This window comes from Pristiophorus japonicus, chromosome 3, assembly GCF_044704955.1.
Source record: "Pristiophorus japonicus isolate sPriJap1 chromosome 3, sPriJap1.hap1, whole genome shotgun sequence".
NCBI lineage: Eukaryota > Metazoa > Chordata > Chondrichthyes > Pristiophoridae > Pristiophorus > Pristiophorus japonicus.
In genome coordinates this window covers 141,000,488-141,019,362 of record NC_091979.1, presented here as the reverse complement: position 1 = coordinate 141,019,362, position 18,875 = coordinate 141,000,488, and the positions used below count along the sequence as shown (strand labels likewise).

General features: G+C 43.5%; 1 protein-coding gene across 1 annotated transcript in view; it reads right to left on the bottom strand.

Moving 5' to 3' along the window:
* The window catches only part of wdr75 (WD repeat domain 75), an 83,982-nt gene that overhangs the window by 29,972 nt on the left and 35,135 nt on the right, over positions 1–18,875 (bottom strand). Inside the window, exons 8-11 of the mRNA XM_070875844.1 lie at positions 18,756–18,844; positions 17,742–17,900; positions 13,769–13,828; positions 13,554–13,669 (exon numbers count right to left, since the gene is read on the bottom strand). Of these exons, the coding sequence (XP_070731945.1) occupies positions 13,554–13,669; positions 13,769–13,828; positions 17,742–17,900; positions 18,756–18,844 (424 nt within the window). The remainder of the gene's footprint in view (positions 1–13,553; positions 13,670–13,768; positions 13,829–17,741; positions 17,901–18,755; positions 18,845–18,875) is intronic.

The following is an 18,875-nucleotide window of genomic DNA, read 5'->3' as shown; positions in this document are numbered from 1 at the left end:
AGCACGTGTGCAGCACGTGTGCAGCACGTGTGCAGCACGTGTGCAGCACGTGTGCAGCACGTGAGTAGCACGTGAGTAGCACGTGCAGCAAGTTGGTCTTACCGCAGGTGAAGGGTCCACAGCCAGCTAGGGAATGGAAGACCAGCAGGAAGAGCAGTGCAAGCAAGGTAGTGCAGGGGTCCCCTGCGGTCATCCCCCTGCAAAACAGATACACCGCTTTGAGAACTGTTGAAGGGGATGACTCATAAGGGGAGGGCCGCAGCAGCCAAGTTCATGGCACCAGGGCTGGCTCTGTTGCACAGGAGGGCAGGAAAAAGAGTGGGAGAGCGATAGTGATAGGGGATTCAATAGGCGTTTCTGCAGCCGCAACCGAGACTCCAGGATGGTATGTTGCCTCCATGATGCAAGGGTCAAGGATGTCTATGAGCAGGTGCAGAACATTCTGAAAAGGGAGGGAGAACATTGGTACCAACGACATAGGTACAAAAAGGGATGAGGTCCTACGAGACGAATTTAAGGAGCTAGGAACTAAAGTAAAAAGTAGGACCTCAAAAGTAGTAATCTCGGGATTACTACCAGTGCCACGTGCTAGTCAGAGTAGGAATCGCAGGATAGCGCAGATGAATACGTGGCTTGAGCAGTGGTGCAGCAGGAAGGGATTCAAATTCCTGGGGCATTGGAACCGGTTCTGGGGGAGGTGGGACCAGTACAAATCGGACGATCTGCACCTGGGTAGGACCGGAACCAATGTCCGAGGGAGAGTGTTTGCTAGTGCTGTTGGGAAGGAATAAACTAATATGGCAGGGGGATGGGAACCAATGCAGGAAGACAGAGGGAAATAAATTGGAGACATAAGCAAAAAATTGAAAGGAGATGAGTAAAAGTGGAGGGCAGAGAAACGCAAGGCAAAAAACAAAAAGAGCCAATGTACAGTAAAATTCTAAAGGGTCAAAGTGTAATAAAAAGGCAAGCCTGAAAGCTCGGTGCCTCAATGCGAGGAGTATTCGGAACTCAGGAGAGGGCTCTGAGCTAGTTAGAGTGGGAGAGCGCGCAGATGAACAGGACCCCAAGAAAGAATGCAAAAGGCAGGAGGCAACAGAGCAGAGTAGCACTGGTGTAAGTGTAAACCACAAGGTGATAGGAAGCGACAATATGTATGAATATAAAGGGGCTGCAGGAGGGGTCAAAACTAAAAATCATGGTTTAAAAACTACTATTAAAACACTCTACCTAAACGCACGCAGCATTCGAAATAAAGTAAATGAGTTGACAGCACAAATCATTACAAATGGGTATGATTTGGTGGCCATTACAGAAAAGGTGGATACAGGGTGGCCAAGACTGGGAATTAAACATACAGGGGTATCTGACAATTCGGAAGGAGAGACAAGAAGGGAAAGGAGGTGGGGTAGCTCTGTTAATAAAGAATGATAGCAGGGCAGTTGTGAGAGATGATATTGGCTCTAATAAACAAAATGTTGAATCATTGTGGGTGGAGATTAGAGATAGTAAGGGGAAAAAGTCACTGGTGGGCGTAGTTTATAGGCCCCCAATAATAACTTCACGGTGGGGCGGACAATAATCAAGGGAATAAAAGAGGCATGTGAAAAAGGAACAGCAGTAATCATGGGGGATTTTAACCTACATATCAATTGGTCAAATCAAATCGCAAGGGGTAGCCTGGAGGAGGAATTCTTCGAATGCATACGGGATTGTTTCTTAGAACAGTGTGTTACAGAACCTACAAGGGAGCAAGCTTAGATCTGGTCCTGTGTAATGAGACAGGAATAATAAACGATCTCCTAGTAAAAGATCCTCTCTGAACGAGTGATCACAGTATGGTTGAATTTGTAATACAGATTGAGGGTGAGGAAGTAGTGTCTCAAACGAGCGTACTATGCTTAAACAAAGGGGACGACAGAGAGATGAGGGCAGAGTTAGCGAAAATAGACTGGGTGCACAGACTAAACGGTGGCACAATTGAGGAACAGTGGAGGACTTAAGGAGCTCTTTCATAGTGCTCAACAAAAATATATTCCAGTGAAAAAGAAGGGCGGTAAGAGAAGGGATAACCAGCCGTGGATAAGCAAGGAAATAAAAGAGAGTATCAAATTAAAAACCAATGCGCATAAGGTGGCCAAGGTTAGTGGGAAACTAGAAGATTGGGAAAATTTTAAACGACAGCAAAGAATGACTAAGAAAGCAATAAAGAAAGGAAAGATAGATTACGAAAGTAAACTTGCACAAAACATAAAAACAGATAGTAAAAGCTTTTACCGATATATAAAACGGAAGAGAGTGACTAAGGTAAATGTTGGTCCCTTAGAAGATGAGAAGGGGGATTTAATAATGGGAAATGTGGAAATGGCTGAGACCTTAAACAATTATTTTGCTTCGGTCGTCACAGTGGAAGACACAAAAACCATGCCAAAAATTGCTGGTCACGGGAATGTGGGAAGGGAGGACCTTGTGACAATCACCATCACTAGGGAGGTAGTGCTGGACAGGGTAATGGTACTTAAGGTAGACAAGTCCCCTGGTCCTGATGAAATGCATCCCAGGGTATTAAAAGAAATGGCGGAAGTTATAGCAGATGCATTCGTTATAATCTACCAAAATTCTCTGGACTCTGGGGAGGTACCATCGATTGGAAAGCAGCTAATGTAACGCCTCTGTTTAAAAAAGGGGGCAGACAAAAGGCAGATAACTATAGGCTGGTTAGTTTAACATCTGTAGTGGGGAAAATGCTTGAAGCTATCAATTAGAAATAGCAGGACATCTAGATAGGAATAGTGCAATCAAGCAGACGCAACATGGATTCATGAAGGAGAAATCATGTTTAACTAATTTACTGGAATTCTTTGATATAACGAGCATGGTGGATAGAGGTGTACCGATGGATGTGGTGTATTTAGATTTTCAAAAGGCATTCGATAAGGTGCCACACAAAAGGTTACTGCAGAAGATAAAGGTCCGCGGAGTCAGAGGAAATGTATTAGCATGGATAGAGAATTGGCTGGCTAACAGAAAGCAGAGAATCGGGATCAATGGGTCCTTTTCGGGTTGGCAATCGGTGGTTAGTGGTGTGCCACAGGGATCGGTGCTGGGACCACAACTGTTTACAATATACATAGATGACCTGGAAGAGGGGACAGAGTGTAGTGTAACAAAATTTGCAGATGACACAAAGATTAGTGGGAAAGTGGGTTGTGCAGAGGACAGAGAGAGGCTGCAAAGAGATTTAGATAGGTTAAGCGAATGGGCTAAGGTTTGGCAGATGGAATACAATGTCGGAAAATGTGAGATCATTCACCTTGGGGGAAAAAAAAAAAAACAGTAAAAGGGATTATTATTTGAATGGGGAGAAATTACAACATGCTGCAGTGCAGAGGGACCTGGGGGTCCTTGTGCATGAATCCCAAAAAGTTAGTTTGCAGGTGCAGCAGGTAATCAGGAAGGCGAATGGAATGTTGACCTTCATTGCGAGAGGGATGGAGTACCAAAGCAGGGAGGTCCTGCTGCAACTGTACAGGGTATTGGTGAGGCCGCACCTGGAGTACTGCGTGCAGTTTTGGTCAACTTACTTAAGGAAGGATATACTAGCTTTGGAGGGGGTACAGAGATGATTCACTAGGCTGATTCCGGAGATGAGGGGGTTACCTTATGATGATAGATTGAGTAGACTGGGTCTTTACTCGTTGGAGTTCAAAAGGATGAGGGGTGATCTTACAGAAACATTTAAAATAATGAAAGGGATAGACAAGATAGAGGCAGAGAGGTTGTTTCCACTGGTCGAGGAGACTAGAACTAAGGGGCACAGCCTCAAAATACGGGGGAGCCAATTTAAAACCGAGTTGAGAAAGAATTTCTTCTCCCAGAGGGTTGTGAATCTGTGGAATTCTCTGCCCAAGGAAGCAATTGAGGCTAGCTCATTGAATGTATTCAAGTCACAGATAGATAGATTTTTAACCAATAAGGGAATTAAGGGTTATGGGGAGCGGGCGGGTAAGTGGAGCTGAGTCCACGGCCAGATCAGCCATGATCTTTTTGAATGGCGGAGCAGGCTTGAGGGGCTAGATGGCCTACTCCTGTTCCTAATTCTTATGTTCTTATGTAGATCGGTGTTTCTGCAGCCGCAAACGAGACTCCAGGATGGTATGTTGTCTCCCTTGTGCAAGGGTCAAGGATGTCTCGGAGCGGCTGCAGGACATTCTGGAGGGGAAGGGTGAACAGCCAGCTGTCGTGGTGCATATAGGTAAAAAAAACAAAATGAGGTCCTACAAGCTGAATTTAGGGAGCTCGGAGTTAAATTAAAAAGTAGGACCTCAAAAAGTAGTAATCTCAGGATTGCAACAAGTGCCACGTGCTAGTCAGAGTAGGAATAGCAGGATAGTTCCGATGAATACGTGGCTTGAGGAATGGTGCAAGGAGGAGGGATTCAAATTCCTGGGACATTGGAACCGGTTCTGGGGGAGGTGGAACCAGTACAAACCGGACATCTGCACCTGGGCAGGACCGGATCAGAAGTCCTAGGCGGAGTGTTTGCTAGTGCTGTTGGGGAGGGTTTAAACCAATATGGCAGGGGGATGGGAATGTATGCAGGGAGGCAGAGGGATGTAAATAGGGGGCAGAAGCAAAAGGTAGGAAGGAGAAAAGTAAGACTGGAGGGCAGAGAAATCAAGGGCAAAAATCAAAACGGGCCACATTACAACATAATTCTAAAAGGACAAAGTGTGTAAAAAAAAAACAAGCCTGAAGGCTCTGAGTCACAATGCGAGGAGCATTCATAATAAGGTGGATGAATTAACTGCGCAGATAGCTGTTAATGGATATGATGTACTTGGGATTACGGAGACATGGCTCCAGGGTAACCAATGCTGGGAACTCAACATCCAAGGGTATTCAATATTCAGGAAGGATATACAGAAAGGAAAAGGAGGTGGGTTAGCGTCACTGGTTAAAGAGGAGATTAACACAATAGTAAGGAAGGACATTAGCTTAGATGATGTGGAATCTATATGGGTCGAGCTGCAAAACACCAAAGAGCAGAAAACATTAGTGGGAGTTCTGTACAGACCACCAAACAGTAGTAGTGAGGTTGGGGATGGCATCAAACAGGAAATTAGGGATGCGTGCAATAAAGATACAACAGTTATCATGGGTGACTTTAATCTACATATAGATTGGCCTAACCAAATTGCTTGCAATACTGTGGAGGAGAATTTCCTGGAGTGTATAAGGGATGGTTTTCTAGACCAATACGTCGACAAATCAAGTAGAGAGCTGGCCATCCTAGACTGGGTCTTGTGTAATGAGAGGGGATTAATTAGCAATCTTGTCATGCGAGGCTCCTTGGAGTAGAGTGAGCATAATATGGTAGAATTCTTCATTAAGATGGAGAGTGACTCAGTTAATTCAGAGACTAGGGTCCTGAACTTAAGGAAAGGTAACTTCGATGGTAGGAGACGTGAATTGGCTAGGATAGACTGGCGAATGATATTTAAGGATTGACGGTAGATAGGCATTGGCAGACATTTGAAGATCACATGGCTGAACTATAACAATTGTACATCCCTGTCTGGCGTAAAAATAAAACGGGGAAGGTGGCTCAACCGTGGTTAACAAGGGAAATTAGGGATAGTGTTAAATCCAAGGAAGAGGCATATAAATTGGCCAGAAAAAGCAGCAAACCTGAGGAGTGGGAGAAATTTAGAATTCAGCAGAGGAAGACTAAGGGTTAGCTAGGAGGGGGAAAATAGAGTATGAGAGGAAGCTTGCAGGGAACATAAAAACTGACTGCAAAAGCTTCTATAGATATGTGAAGAGAAAAAGATCAGTGAAGACCAATGTAGGTCCCTTGCAGTCAGAATCAGGTGAATTCATAATGGGGAACATGGAAATGGCAGTCCAATTGAACAAATACTTTGGTTCTGTCTTCACTAAGGAAGACACGAATAACCTCCCGAAAATACTAGGGCACCAAGAGTCTAGCGAGAAGGAGGAACTGAGGGAACTGAGTGAAATTCTTATTAGTCAGGAAAAGGTGTTAGGGAAATTGGTGGGATTGAAGGCCGATAAATCCCCAGGGCCTGATAGTCTGCATCCCAGAGTACTCAAGGAAGTGGCCCTTGAAATAGCAGATGCATTGGTGGTCATTTTCCAACATTCCATGGACTCTGGATCAGTTCCTATAGATTAGAGGGTAGCTAATGTAACCCCACCTTTTAAATAGTCCAAGTCAGCATGGATTTATGAAAGGAAAATTATGCTCGATAAATCTTCTAGAATTTTTTTGAGGATGTAACTAGTAGAATGGATAAGGGAGAATCAGTGGATGTGGTGTATTTGGACTTTCAAAAGGCTTCTTGACAAGGTCCCACACAAGAGATTAGTGTACAAAATTAAGGCACATGGGATTGGGAGTAATGTATTGACGTGGATAGAGAACTGGATTGCAGATAGGAAGCAAAGAGTGGGAATAAACGGGTCCTTTTCAGAATGGCAGGCAGTGACTAGTGGGGTACCGCAAGGTTCAGTGCTAGGATCCCAGCTATTTACAATATATATTAATGATTTAGACGAAGGAATTGAATGTAATATCTCCAAGTTTGCAGGTGACACTAAGCTGGGTGGCAGTGTGAGCTGTGAGAAGGATGCTAAGAGGCTGCAGGGTGACTTGGACAGGTTAGGTGAGCGGGCAAATGCATGGCAGATGCAGTATAATGTGGATAAATGTGAGGTTATCCACTATGGTGGCAAAAACAGGAAGGCAGATTATTATCTGAATGGTGACAGATTGGTAAAAGCGGAGGTGCAACGAGACCTGGCTGTCATGGTACATTAGTCACTGAAAGTAGGCATGCAGGTACAGCACACAGTAAAGAAAGCAAATGGCATGTTGGCCTTCATAGCGAGAGAATGAGAGTATAGGAGCAGCGAGGTCTTGCTGCAGTTGTACAGGAGGCGGGAGCTCGGAGCAGCGCGAGTCCGGGGTCGGCGAGAGGCCTATAAAGGCCAGCGGGAGTCGAGCAGTCAGTCGAGGAGGCGGGAGCTCGGAGCAGCGCGAGTCCGGGGTCGGCGAGAGGCCTATAAAGGCCAGCGGGAGTCGAGCAGTCAGTCGAGGAGGCGGGAGCTCGGAGCAGCGCGAGTCCGGGGTCGGCGAGAGGCCTATAAAGGCCAGCGGGAGTCGAGCAGTCAGTCGAGGAGGCGGGAGCTCGGAGCAGCGCGAGTCCGGGGTCGGCGAGAGGCCTATAAAGGCCAGCGGGAGTCGAGCAGTCAGTCGAGGAGGCGGGAGCTCGGAGCAGCGCGAGTCCGGGGTCGGCGAGAGGCGTGCCGGTGCAGCTACAGGGAGAAGGCAAAGATACAAAGGTGACGTCACAGCCTAGGGGGTAAGTGATTGGCTGGTGATTGGTGAGTAGTTTTTCTTTTTATTCTTATATTGGTCAGTAACTTTTAACATTGTTGTCACCAGTTTAAGTGTATCTAAGGGTTAAGACATGGCAGGAGAGCTCGGTCGGGTGTTATGCTCCTCCTGTACCATGTGGGAACTCAGGGACACTTCCGGTGTCCCTGACGACTACGTGTGCGGGAAGTGTATCCGCCTCCGGCTACTGGCGGTCCGCGTTACGGAATTGGAGCTGAGGGTGGATTTACTCTGGAGCATCCACGATGCTGAGAATGACGTGAGTATCACGTGTAGCGAGTTGGTCTTACCGCAGGGAAAGGGTCCACAGCCAGATAGGGAATGGAAGACCAGCAGGAAGAGCAGTGCAAGGAAGGTAGTGCAGGAGTCCCCTGTGGTCATCCCCCTGCAAAACAGATACACCGCTTTGGGTACTGTTGAGGGGAATGACTCATCAGGGGAGGGCAGCAGCAGCCAAGTTCATGGCACCGTGGCTGGCTCTGCTGCACAGGAGGGCAAGAAAAAGAGTGGGAGAGCGATAGTGATAGGGGATTCAATTGTGAGGGGAATAGATAGGCGTTTCTGCGGCCGCAACCGAGACTCCAGGATGGTATGTTGCCTCCCTGGTGCAAGGGTCAAGGATGTCTCGGAGCGGGTGCAGGACATTCTGAAATGGGAGGGAGAACAGCCAGTTGTCGTGGTGCACATTGGCACCAACGACATAGGTAAAAAAAGGGATGAGGTCCTACGAAACGAATTTAAGGAGCTAGGAGCTAAATTAATAAGTAGGACCTCAAAAGTAGTAATCTCGGGATTGCTACCAGTGCCACGTGCTAGTCAGAGTAGGAATCGCAGGATAGCGCAGATGAATACGTGGCTTGAGCAGTGGTGCAGCAGGGAGGGATTCAAATTCCTGGGGCATTGGGACCGGTTCTGGGGGAGGTGGGACCAGTACAAACCGGACGGTCTGCACCTGGGCAGGACTGGAACCAATGTCCTAGGGGGAGTGTTTGCTAGTGCTGTTGGGGAGGAGTTAAACTAATATGGCAGGGGGATGGGAACCAATGCAGGGAGACAGAGGGAAACAAAAAGGAGACAAAAGCAAAAGACAGAAAGGAGATGAGGAAAAGTGGAGGGCAGAGAAACCCAAGGCAAAGAACAAAAAGGGCCACTGTACAGCAAAATTCTAAAAGGACAAAGGGTGTTAATAAAACAAGCCTGAAGGCTTTGTGTCTTAATGCAAGGAGTATCCGCAATAAGGTGGATGAATTAATTGTGCAAATAGATGTTAAGAAATATGATGTGATTGGGATTACGGAGACGTGGCTCCAGGATGATCAGGGCTGGGAACTCAACATTCAGGGGTATTCAACATTCAGGAAGGATAGAATAAAAGGAAAAGGAGGTGGGGTAGCATTGCTGGTTAAAGAGGAGATTAATGCAATAGTTAGGAAAGACATTAGCTTGGATGATGTGGAATCTATATGGGTAGAGCTGCAGAACACCAAAGGGCAAAAAACGTTAGTAGGAGTTGTGTACAGACCTCCAAACAGTAATAGGGATGTTGGGGAGGGCATCAAACAGGAAATTAGGGGTGCATGCAATAAAGGTGTAGCAGTTATAATGGGTGACTTTAATATGCACATAGATTGGGCTAGCCAAACTGGAAGCAATACGGTGGAGGAGGATTTCCTGGAGTGCATAAGGGATGGTTTTCTAGACCAATATGTTGAGGAACCAACTAGGGGGGAGGCCATCTTAGACTGGGTGTTGTGTAATGAGAGAGGATTAATTAGCAATCTCATTGTGCGAGGCCCCTTGGGGAAGAGTGACCATAATATGGTGGAATTCTGCATTAGGATGGAGAATGAAACAGTAATTTCAGAGACCATGGTCCAGAACTTAAAGAAGGGTAACTTTGAAGGTATGAGGCGTGAATTGGCTAGGATAGATTGGCGAATGATACTTAGGGGGTTGACTGTGGATGGGCAATGGCAGACATTTAGAGACCGCATTGATGAATTACAACAATTGTACATTCCTGTCTGGCGTAAAAATAAAAAAGGGAAGGTGGCTCAACCGTGGCTATCTAGGGAAATCAGGGATAGTATTAAAGCCAAGGAAGTGGCATACAAATTGGCCAGAAATAGCAGCGAACCCGGGGACTGGGAGAAATTTAGAACTCAGCAGAGGAGGACAAAGGGTTTGATTAGGGCAGGGAAAATGGAGTACGAGAAGAAGCTTGCAGGGAACATTAAGGCGGATTGCAAAAGTTTCTATAGGTATGTAAAGAGAAAAAGGTTGGTGAAGACAAACGTAGGTCCCCTGCAGTGAGAATCAGGGGAAGTCATAACGGGGAACAAAGAAATGGCAGACCAATTGAACAAGTACTTTGGTTCGGTATTCACTAAGGAGGATACAAACAACCTTCCGGATATAAAAGGGGTCAGAGGGTCTAGTAAGGAGGGGGAACTGAGGGAAATCTTTATTAGTCGGGAAATTGTGTTGGGGAAATTGATGGGATTGAAGGCCGATAAATCCCCAGGGCCTGATGGACTGCATCCTAGAGTACTTAAGGAGGTGGCCTTGGAAATAGCGGATGCATTGACAGTCATTTTCCAACATTCCATTGACTCTGGATCAGTTCCTATGGAGTGGAGGGTAGCCAATGTAACCCCACTTTTTAAAAAAGGAGGGAGAGAGAAAACAGGGAATTATAGACCGGTCAGCCTGACCTCAGTAGTGGGTAAAATGATGGAATCAATTATTAAGGATGTCATAGCAGTGCATCTGGAAAATGGTGACATGATAGGTCCAAGTCAGCATGGATTTGTGAAAGGGAAATCATGCTTGACAAATCTTCTGGAATTTTTTGAGGATGTTTCCAGTAAAGTGGACAAAGGAGAACCAGTTGATGTGGTATATTTGGACTTTCAGAAGGCTTTCGACAAGGTCCCACACAAGAGATTAATGTGCAAAGTTAAAGCACATGGGATTGGGGGTAGTGTGCTGACGTGGATTGAGAACTGGTTGTCAGACAGGAAGCAAAGAGTAGGAGTAAACGGGTACTTTTCAGAATGGCAGGCAGTGACTAGTGGAGTGCCGCAAGGTTCTGTGCTGGGGCCCCAGCTGTTTACATTGTACATTAATGATTTAGACGAGGGGATTAAATGCAGTATCTCCAAATTTGCGGATGATACTAAGTTGGGTGGCAGTGTGAGCTGCGAGGAGGATGCTATTAGGCTGCAGAGTGACTTGGATAGGTTAGGTGAGTGGGCAAATGCATGGCAGATGAAGTATAATGTGGATAAATGTGAGGTTATCCACTTTGGTGGTAAAAACAGAGAGACAGACTATTATCTGAATGGTGACAGATTAGGAAAAGGGAAGGTGCAACGAGACCTGGGTGTCATGGTACATCAGTCATTGAAGGTTAGCATGCAGGTACAGCAGGCGGTTAAGAAAGCAAATGGCATGTTGGCCTTCATAGCGAGGGGATTTGAATACAGGGGAAGGGAGGTGTTGCTACAGTTGTACAGGGCCTTGGTGAGGCCACACCTGGAGTATTGTGTACAGTTTTGGTCTCCTAACTTGAGGAAGGACATTCTTGCTATTGAGGGAGTGCAGCGAAGGTTCACCAGACTGATTCCCGGGATGGCGGGACTGACCTATCAAGAAAGATTGGATCAACTGGGCTTGTATTCACTGGAGTTCAGAAGAATGAGAGGGGACCTCATTGAAACGTTTAAAATTCTGACGGGTTTAGACAGGTTAGATGCAGAAAGAATGTTCCCAATGTTGGGGAAGTCCAGAACCAGGGGTCACAGTCTGAGGATAAGGGGTAAGCCATTTAGGACCGAGATGAGGAGAAACTTCTTCACCCAGAGAGTGGTGAACCTGTGGAATTCTCTACCACAGAAAGTAGTTGAGGCCAATTCACTCAATATATTCAAAAGGGAGTTAGATGAAGTCCTTACTACTCGGGGGATCAAGGGTTATGGCGAGAAAGCAGGAATGGGGTACTGAAGTTTCATGTTCAGCCATGAACTCATTGAATGGCGGTGCAGGCTAGAAGGGCTGAATGGCCTGCTCCTGCACCTATTTTCTATGTTTCTATGTTTACAGGGCCTTGGTGAGACCACACCTTGAGTATTATGTGCAGTTTTGGTCTCCAAATCTGAGGAAGAACATGCTTGCTGTTGAGGGAGTGCAGCGAAGGTTCACTAGACTGATTCCCGGGATGGCAGGACTGACATATGAAGAAAAACTGGATCGATTAGGCTTATATTCACTGGAATTTAGATGAATGAGAGGAGATCTCATAGAAACATATAAAATTCTGACGGGATTGGACAGGTTAGATGCAGGAAGAATGTTCCCGATATTGGGAAAGTCCAGAACCAGGGGTCACAGTCTAAGGATAAGGGGTAAGCCACTTAGGACCGCGATGAGTAGAAACTTTTTCACCCAGAGAATTATGAACCTATGAATTCTCTACTGCAGAAAGTTGTTGAGTCCAGTTTGTTGGATATATTCAAAAGGAAGTTAAATGTGGCCCTTATGGCTAAAGGGATCAGGGGATATGGAGAGAAGGCACAAGTGGGGTACTAAAGTTGCATGATCAGCCATGATCATATTGAATGGTGGTGCAGGCTCGAAGGGCCGAATGGCCTGCTCCTGCATCTATTTTCTATGTTTCTAAACTGCGCCTCATCTCACGTTAACTCAGCCCACTTTCAGAAAGATTAAAGAAATATGCGTACAAAAAACACGGCGATCCAATCCAGATAATACGGGGGGTTGATTGTTACACTTGGCGGGGGGGAGAGGGAGGGGAGTGTATCGTGCAATGCGAGTCAACTCCCGTAAAAGCAAGCTCCTCAGACAGTTAATGGGCGCAACTGTCACAAGTGAACCCAACAACGTATTTATGACAGACCTCAATTTTAACGGGAAAAGTATCGAGGCAGAAATAAAAATGAAAGAGTAAAGGAGCGAGATTTAAACAGCATGCTTGCAATACTGAAGATGGGGATGACCGGGCTCCTTGAATCTACTCAAAATACATGCAAGTGTTGCTTGGCAGCACCCCCCCTGCCGCCTGCCAACACCACTGTGATATTTAAATGATCAATCACTGAAATGACATCACAGCAAGCTAATTAAGTTTTTTTTAAGTTAAAACAAACTATCAGGTCTTTGAACTAATTACTTTTATACTGTAGCCAATGTTTATTCTTCTCAAATGTGAAAGCATCTCTTCAGGTGATTTCTGATGGGCATTTGGCTATAAGTACTTCTAATAGTTACAAGATGCAACTGGATTGCTTGAACAAGGACATCAGTTATTTGGAGCATTTGAAAGAGACTGTCAATTTTTAAAAAGGACTCATGTACAAAGCCAGAAGACATCCTGAACACCAAACAAACCCCACCACTATGCTTTACCAAACTTCTGGTGACAAGCATTTCTTGAGCAACTACTTGGAATGGTAGTTCTTAACCAAAGGTTAGTGAATACCCCCGAGCTAGTTTATATTCTAAGTCTAATCAAATGTGATTTGGAGCTATGTATTAAAGTAAATCTTAAATTACTGTGAATACTGTAACTTATTACTGTTGCAAAATCTGAGCATTACATTTAAGCACTGCTCAACATAAAGCACTAATGACAAAGCAAAGTTTGTCATAAAATACAATCATATTTTAGTCTAACATGTACTGCTCTAAACCTATGATCCCTGCACCAAGTATATGCAGACAAAATGCAGTACATTATGCAGTTTCTGTTTCAGAACACAGACTTTTATGAACAAATCAAACATGACACCATTGTTTGACTTGATAGTGATAATTCCAAGTCTTATTTTCATGTCCCTTAATAAGGTCTAAAATGCATCATACAATTACTTTGAAATACAATGACTTGATACGCAAACATAACACCCATTCTTCACGGCACAAACCGACAAACAGCAAGTCAGGAAACAAAGTCATGGGATTTTGTTACATTAAATTATATATATATATATATATATATATATATATATATACAGGACAAGTGAGGCTACTGGAATACATTTCACTTAACATGTGGCAGCATGCTTTTTAAAAAAGCAATTGCAGATTGCAAATAATTGCATGTACTTGCATTGTATAACTGCTTGTCACTCTGAAGTGAATAAAACTGCAAATGGCCTGGTTTCCCATTTAGAACCAGAGCTTTGCTTCTTGGATCAAACATTAAACCAGTCATAACCTGCTGACCTGGAAAAGGACAAAAAGAAAAACAGAAAATCAACAATCAAGTGCCAATGAAATTACAAAACAAACATCTCATCCAAAAAATCTGATTCAGATACGTACCTTTAACCAAACCCTGAATTATAGCAGAAACATGCAGGCTGCTTTGGATGATTGTTATTTCTGAAAGAAAAATCAAGACATAGCATTAAAAAGTAGAAACAAGGTGCACAGAGGACTGAGAGACAGAGTTAGAAATAATAGGTGGGATCATAGAAAATACAAGAGGTCTAAGTTAGGTTTGGAGTGCATGTGTGTAAATGCAAAAAGTGTGGTTAATAAGGTTGGTGAGCTGCAGGCGCAAATAGCCACTTGGGAATATGTATAACAGAGAGACCTGGCTCAAAAAAGAGATGATTGGATGGTTAATATTCCTGGGTACAAGGTATTCAGGAAAGACAGGGAAAGAAAGAAAGCAGGGTTATAACAGTGTTGATAAAGGAAAATGTTACCGTGCTAGAAAGAGAGAATCAAAGACAGATTCTATTTGGTTGGAGGCAAGAAACCACAAAGAAGCTAGTAAACTACTTGGTGTAGTTTATGGTCTGGGAAGGAGATAGAGGAGCAGATTTTAAAATAAATTACTAAGAGGTGCAAGAACTATAAAGCAGTGATAATGGGAGATTTTAACTATCCCAATATTGAATGGGGCAGTGATTGTGTTAAGGGCAGAGAAGTGGAGGAATTTCTGAAATATGTTCAGGAGAATTTTTTTGATCAGTATTTTTCCTGCCCAATGAGGAAGGAGGCATTGCTGGATATAGTCCTGGGGAATGAAGTGGATCAAGCGGAGAATGTTACAGTCGGGGAGCATAGAATCATAAGATTTAGATTAGTTACAGAGGACAAGGAGCAATCTAGAATAAAAGTACTTAACAGGAGAGCGGCTAATTTCAGCAAATCGAGGTGGGATCTGGCCTGGGTAAAGTGGAAACCAATACTGTCAGGCAAAAATGTAATGGAGCAATGAGCGGCCTTTAAATAGGAGATGGTTCGAGTAGTTTAGGTACATTCCCAGAGGAGGGCAACCAAAGCCAGAGCTCCCTGGATGACGAAGGAGTTAGAGAGTAGTATGAAGCAGAAAAAGGAACAGATGGCATATATCAGCTTGAGAATACAAGGGCGAACCAGACTGAATATAAAAAGTACAGAAAAGTGAATAAATAAATAAGAGGGGCAAAGAGACAGTACCAGAATAGATTGGTAGCCAACATAAAAGGGAATCCGAAAGGTCTTCTATAGGCATATTAACAGCAAAAGGGTTATCAGAGGATCGGCAGGGCCAATTAGGGACCAAAATGGAGATGTGTTATTGGAGGCAGAAGGCATGGCTGAGGACTTTGCCAAAGCTATGGTAAACAAGGAAGTTGCTGTGATACTGGATGAGATAAAAATAGATAAAAAAGGAGGTACTAGAAAGGCTGGTGATAATTAAAGTGGATAAGTCCAGATAGGATGCATCCTAGGTTGCTGAGGGAAGGGTAGAAATTGTGGAGGTGCTGGCCACAATCTCCAATCCTCCTTAGATTATAGTAGTGGTGCCAAAGGACCGGAGAATTGCAAATGTTCCACCCTTGTTCAAAAAAGGGGAGAAGGATAAATCTCGGAATTACAGGCCACTCAGTTTAACGTCGGTGTTGGGGAAGCTTTTAGAAACAATAATCTGGGAAAAAGTCAACAGCCACTTGGACAAGCATGGACTAATAAAGGATGGATTTGTTAAGGGCAAGGACAAAAAATTGCAGGGATATAAAGAAGGGAGTGCTACTAACTGGATTGCTCTTCGAAAGTGCTGACAGGCTCGATGGGCCAAATCGCCTCCTTCGGTACTGTACCATTCTATAATTCTAAAATTACAGGAAAAATACTATCTGAATGGCCAAATCAAGAGGCATTAAGATTATGAACAAGTCCTGATTTCCAAAACGATCATTACTCACACCAATAGGTATTTTTTCAGGAATCAGCTAAAAGTGTAGGCAACCATGTGAAAGGCTGCAGAGGTTGAGGAGGACAAGGGGAGATAATGCACCACCGACAGTCAGTTTGTGACTTTGGTTCGGGCAGTTTTAGTGCTGTAGTTGGGTGGAAACCGGATTGCACGGATTCAAAGAAATAGTCGTGGGTAAGATGGGCTTGGATTTGGGCGACGATAGCAGTCAAGAACATTGGAGAAGATGGGAAGGTTTGAAATGGAGGTGGTAGTTTGCAAGGACAGAGGGATTGACGATGGGGTGATGCTGACAGGTTTTGAATGGGAGGGGCAGAGTATCGGAGCGATCCATTTACAGTATCAACTGGCATGGGGCAAGGAATGGATGTTGGATGGTCAGTAATTCAGTGGGAATGGGGTCAAGAATGGGTCTCAAGGACAAGATGAGCTAGGAGAGGGCATGAGGACAGATAGGTGAGAAACAAGAGAATAGAGAGAAAGAGGTTCATGCAAAGGGGAACATGGATTTGGTTTGTTGGGCAAGGGAAAGGGGGAGAACTAAAAGAAGCATATGAAGGGATGACAAAGAATTCCACAAGATCCTTGCACCTGCTATCGAAGATGACGGTGGAGAAGGCAAGGGGTTAAAAGGAGAGGGACGGCAGTGAAGAGATGAAGATGAATTAAAAGTTCCAAAGTAGGATGGGCTTCACACTGGCATGAATTCAAATTCAGTAGAATTGGGACCTAAGTCTTTGTAGATTTCCCTCCCTATTGCAGTCTCTCATTACTCACTGGCTTGATTGACCTCTGAGGAAAGTGTGCTTGTAAATATATATATGGCACAGAATACAATATTTAGCATGCACAGCTCTAAACAAAGTGGCACTTCCAAGTTTTGAAGGAAACCAGAATATTCACTAATTATAGCCAGTATACCGTTGACATAACTGAGCTGTACAGAAGAACATCACTCCAGGAGTCAGGACACAAGCTGAAAAGTAACTTAATCCATGACAGCGTTGAAACTTAAAACCGTTATTAGGCTTGGGAGTACAAGAGTATTAATACACCAGTACTATAGTGCAGATTGCATCTTTAGCAAGAAGAACTGGGTAGTAGAATTCAAGTACATGAAATTTTGTTGACAGAAATTGTAAAGGAGCCAGTTTTCCATCTGTTTGTAATGTAATTCCACTAACTTTTCTGCCTATTCATGATTGATATACAATCATAAAACTTTGTCTCACATGGTTTATGCTCAGACCTACACTTATGTAGTTCAAATATGGCTGCCACGGTCCTGGGTAGTTAAACTGAAGAAAAAAAAACACCACACATTAAAGTAAAGCGATTACAAGAGGATAATAGCATACAGGTGACCATTTATAATGCTTTCTGTTAAAACAAACAGAAAGGCATCACCAAGGAGATGCTGAGAATTTGGGATGTTGAGACCTGGATAATGTAATTTCTCCTTCACGGACTTGACTTTTTCTTTCCAGAAGTGTTTACACTTCTCCCAACAAAATTATAAAATGCAAAAGCTTTCTCATTCAGGACTAGCAGTCAGAATTCTGTTTTGCACGTCCAAAGTTAATCTACTCTTCAAGTGAATCTCAACTTGCATAGGAGGTTCAAAAATCTTTATCTCACCAGTTAGATTACCATAAAGGCAGAAGACTACAAATAATGTTTAAGTTTAAAAGGAAAGTGGTCTTGTTTGAAGAACTTCTATAGGATGGATTATAAATTAAGTGGAGTGTTACATCCAGTTATAAAAAGTTTACAATTATTTCGCACCATATCACATCCGGACGTCCCAAAATATTTGGCATAATCAGTTATTTGATAGAAGTGTACAACTAGAACTAACCAGTAAAATGTAATGTCAGTCAGATGGACAAACTTTTACCCAAGCTGAACAAACAGGAATTCAGCACATCAAATGCCAGTACTACTGTTTTAAAAGCTAGTAAAGTGAAGGGTGTATGAACTTTGAAAGTTCGTTGGCCAATGTTATAAATAATACAAAAGCATAATATAAACTCTCAAGTTTACTTCTAAAACACAAAGGCTCCTACAGAAATTCTCAACCCTTACTATTATCACTGTGAGATGTACAATGTAAGACACCATCAGGCGACGTTGCAATATGTTCAATGGCTGCCCCAAGACGAGGCAGGAAGTCTTTCTTTGTTTCAGATCCATATCGCCACTGAACCAGTACAGACTCTACTCCACCAGTCAGCAAATAGGTGCCTGTTAAAAAATAAAAATAGAAAAACTGATCAACTGAGATGCTTTTTCTTTTTACAGCCTTTTACAAATAGCTGTCACTGTAAAATCTCAATGTAACGAATTGTCCCAACCTCCCAAAAACTCTGCAAACTAGAAAAAAAATCCAAACCCCATCTCATATACTCTGCAGTTTTCTCTTTCCTACTGGCCCCTCAAAAAAATGATGTAATTCAAGGCAAGCAGGCAGGTCACCAAAAATGCCATTATCTCACCAGAACAAAAACTTCTACAAACTAGCAGTAACTTTGTAGAGCATTTTCCTGCAGATGAGCTCACCAATATTCATTGTTTCATTATCACCTGCCTAGAATATCTTTGTCAAACTGTTAGAGGATGAGCATGATATTTCTGATACAACACCAGTGGGATTATACAAGATGGCAAGTTATAAATCATTCTGGTACACCCCATAAACTGTGGAGGCTGGATATATCCCTTTTATATACCCGAGTTCAAAAGTATGCAACAATCTTCATTGGTAAAAACATACAAGGTTTTCATGGAAATATCTGCTGATGATTTGAGACTATCGCAGCAACTATACAGCAGTGTCTACAGTTCTGTTTACTATTTCAAATGCAGCACTGAATTCATTTCAGTTTTCAAACATAAATTTGATATCCCATCTGCTTTTTATTGATGGGTAAGTTTTAAAAAGTAGCATCTACAAATAATACGCTGTCAATTTACTTTGTATATGAGCCAAAACAAACGTTAGAAACTTGCCATGAACTATAATAATGTAAAAAGAAAAAAAGATAATCTACCCCACTTGAGGGAAAGTCAGGTTAGATATCAAACTATGTTTTTCCCTACCTTCAGCTGAGAAGATCAGATCATTGACTGCAGCGTGGTGCCAGTGCTGTGCTGAGAAGGTGTACTCCGTTCTGTGATTAATGTTCCTCCTGTGAATTATAATACAGCTTTAAGTGAGGT